The sequence below is a fragment of the Chrysochloris asiatica genome, unplaced genomic scaffold (assembly GCF_000296735.1).
Source record: "Chrysochloris asiatica unplaced genomic scaffold, ChrAsi1.0 scaffold00113, whole genome shotgun sequence".
Taxonomy (NCBI): Eukaryota; Metazoa; Chordata; class Mammalia; order Afrosoricida; family Chrysochloridae; genus Chrysochloris; species Chrysochloris asiatica.
Window position 1 is genome coordinate 9,036,262 of NW_006408631.1, and position 3,425 is coordinate 9,039,686.

The 3,425-nt window shown below is 34.4% G+C and overlaps 1 protein-coding gene across 1 annotated transcript in view; it reads right to left on the reverse strand.

Annotated features, from left to right (window-relative positions):
* Window positions 1-432: 432 nt before the first annotated feature.
* AADACL2 (arylacetamide deacetylase-like 2) overlaps window positions 433-3,425 on the reverse strand; it is a 37,090-nt gene continuing 34,097 nt past the window's right edge. The window contains exon 5 of the mRNA XM_006867998.1: window positions 433-1,035. Within this exon, the coding sequence (XP_006868060.1) occupies window positions 433-1,035 (603 nt within the window). The remainder of the gene's footprint in view (window positions 1,036-3,425) is intronic.

Below are 3,425 nucleotides of genomic sequence, written 5' to 3' on the forward strand. Positions count from 1 at the left end.
CTTAATAACTCCAACGCCACACCAGAAACACACACACACACACACTGTAGATACATACATATTTTTCACTCACTACTAAAATTTCCGTGCCTGCCTGTAAACTCCCCGAATTTGTCAATAACCACTCTTATTTCTCAATTTTAGTAGTTTGGTCCCTATTAGGACTAGTGCAATTATAATAAAGTTTAAGAAAACGGATAGACAAGATTACATATATTTTACATATGCAGGGCCAATAAGTTAGAAAACGTAAGAACTAGTTCAAGGATTAATTGTAATAATATATATTTTAAAATGTAATAATAATATAAAGTAACAATTATAGCTTTTCCAGATTTACACAAATCAAATAGCATTGTTCTTTGCATGACAACTATAAAATATCATAAATTATAAGCCAAAAAGTGATGGCTATATGTATATATTATATCTTTATAAATTCTTATCCAGCCAACTAATATACATATCTCTTATCCTAAGACCTAGATGTAAATAAAATGGTGAAGTCATGTATGATAAAGCTCCATGGATTCCATCTTCAATATGGTCATGAGTGACTGGAACTCCAGCATTTCGAAGTCGTGTGACATACATAAGTCCATCATCTCTTAAGATATCATGTTGACAGGTAATAATATAAGTTGATGGCAAATTCTGTAACAGTGAGTCATTGGCCAACAAGGGTAATGCTCTGTTATCCGTAAGTCCTGGTAATGAATAATTAGATCTTCCAAGAATTGGTTCCTTATAAATGTGATCCTTTCTATATTTCTCAGGAAGTAGGGTACTCCAATTAACAAGCTTGAACAAATGCCTTGATTCCAGAGGCATATGTTGGTTTTTTTTCATTGCCTGGGGAAGGGCTTCATCCTTGGTGAAATACAGACTCACAAGTTTTATGGCTATGTCCCGTGTCAGAACTACACCATGCTCATTTTCTAGGTGGGATGGCAATTGAGAATCAATTACCTGTAAAGCTGGGTAAAGTAAAGCTTGTATCTTGATTTTATGTTTTATTTCAGGATGATTCTGCATCTGAAAAATACCAAGATATTCTGTAAGGCAAAGAACACCAAAATACCATAAAAATGAAATTAAGTTTTAATCTTGTGAGTGATTATGGAGTTTAAAATAAAACAATTTATAAATTGATGTGATAACTATAATTAATTTCACAGTATTTATAATGTCTTTTTGTAAAATGATAAATGCCAACTGAACTCCAATGTTAAAATTTCTTTTTTAAAAATTGTGTGAGAAAGACGGCTGCATTTATAAAAAGGACGTTCATTTATAAAAATTACCATGAAAGCAATCTACAATATTCCTGGAAAATTTGACAGTAAATGTAGGTTAGTAAAAAAAAATTTTTTTTTGCTGGTTGTTGTTGTTATGTGCCGTGGAGTCGGTTATGACACATAACGACCCTGTACAGGGTTTCTGAGGCTGGAAATCTTTACGGGAGCAGAAAGCCTCATCTTTCTCCCACAGCACAGCTGGTAGTTTCAAACTGGGGACCTTGCGATTCGCAACCTGATTCGTAACCACTACGCAAGAGTAGTCAAATACATGGAACAACAACAACAAAAATAAGCATTAAAATAATGTCATCATGACAATTAGGTAAAAGTTTCCAACATCATGCTAAAAATGTTAAGAAATATTATAGAAATGCAAAAGTTAAATTACCAAATTGGAAAAAAAAATGCAATTATTTACAGGTAACTTATCTTCTAAGAGATTAATACAGTGTTGGGGGGTACCTATAAGATATGTAAAATCTTGTTGATATTCAAATCATTTGAAGTTCAATGGAAAAATGTGGACTAGTTGATTAGGAACCCCCTTTCCTTTCTAGAGATAATGAGGATGTTGAAACCTGTACCATTAGGTACAATAACTGTCATCCCCTTTCCCCGACTCTGGCCCTACACACTACATGAAAAAAGCATAGAAATAATCTTCTAAGAGCAATTTTCTCAGCTGAGATTAGCATTTACGACAACGCCACCTAGACAAATGGAAATATTTGTTAGAACTCCAAGTAAAAAGCTCAGGATCTAAGGGTTTGTCTCTAAGTCAAGAACTCACCAAGGTAGCTGAGTGAGTCCTTAGGTGAATCATCTACCATATTTTAACACATACTTGTAAGCATATATGTGTGATTATACATTGAAATGCCTGATTACATTGAATGCCTCTTTTTCTAAATATCTCTAAACTACTAAGATTACTTACCTCTTATAAATAAAGGCCAATTATTACTTTCTCCTTATAATGTATGTGATGACTCTTTCTACTTGATTTTGGATTCCACAAAAACTGACATAATCCCTAAGTTATCAACGTATCCTTCACTAGGCCTACCATACTAAAAATGAATCGTGTGAAAAAGATAATAGAAAAATAAATGAATGAATCAGTATTGCTCTTCAGTTTATAATTATTTTAATAGCACACCATCCTTGGTTGTAGAAATTATATGCAAGAAGTAATAAAAAATATATAATAATTAGGACCCAACCATAAAACTGGATTACTGAACTATCCATAACTTAGTTCTTCTTACTTACATAAGCCAGGCTTACGAGAGTACTAAGGTACAAATAAAAGTCAATATGGAATCACAACAAGCCCTGAATGGACTATTCAGTAAAATGTTGTGGCACTTTTGGATATGCACTATGCAGCTAACTGCAAGGCCATCAGTTCAAACTCACCACTCTCCTCGGACACCCTGTAAAGAGTCACTGTGAGTCAGCACTGACTCAAAGGCCCTTAACAACAACATAACAATAAGTACCTGAATCCCAAAACTAAATAAAGAAATAAAGAATTATAAGATATTCATTTTAAGATGATATTGCTTTAGAAATACAAATTTTAAAAATAAGCAGTCAAAACTGTTCAAATACATACTTAATTCATGGTAATGCGATTTAGGAGGAGCCTTGGTAACAATGGATTGTGTGCTGGGTCACTTACCAAAATGTCGGCAGTTAGAATCTACCACTTTTTCCAGGGGAGAGAGATGAGGCTTTCTCTTCCCATAAAGATTTATAGCCTTGGAAACCCAATACAGATCACTGTGAGTTAGAACTTGTTGCAGACCGTGTAATTCTAGTCAGAGGTTCGAGGCCCTCTAGGGCCGAGTGTAACAAATGAGGCCACTGGCAGTTAATGGCAAATTAATATTCAGATATATATATTAAATTAATACACTGGAGCCTTTGACAATCCACAGATAAATGTGGTATTTTCCTAAAGCCGAGACTAAAGGTTGCAAGGTTAAGCCTTTCTCCAAAGGATTAACTAAAAATGTCTTAGCTACTTCACAGTTCTTTGTTCCATAGACAAAGAACCCATCCTCCCTAATCCTTTTCCAGGTGCAGCCCATTCACCTGGGCGTCTGGAGTCCTCCTGCA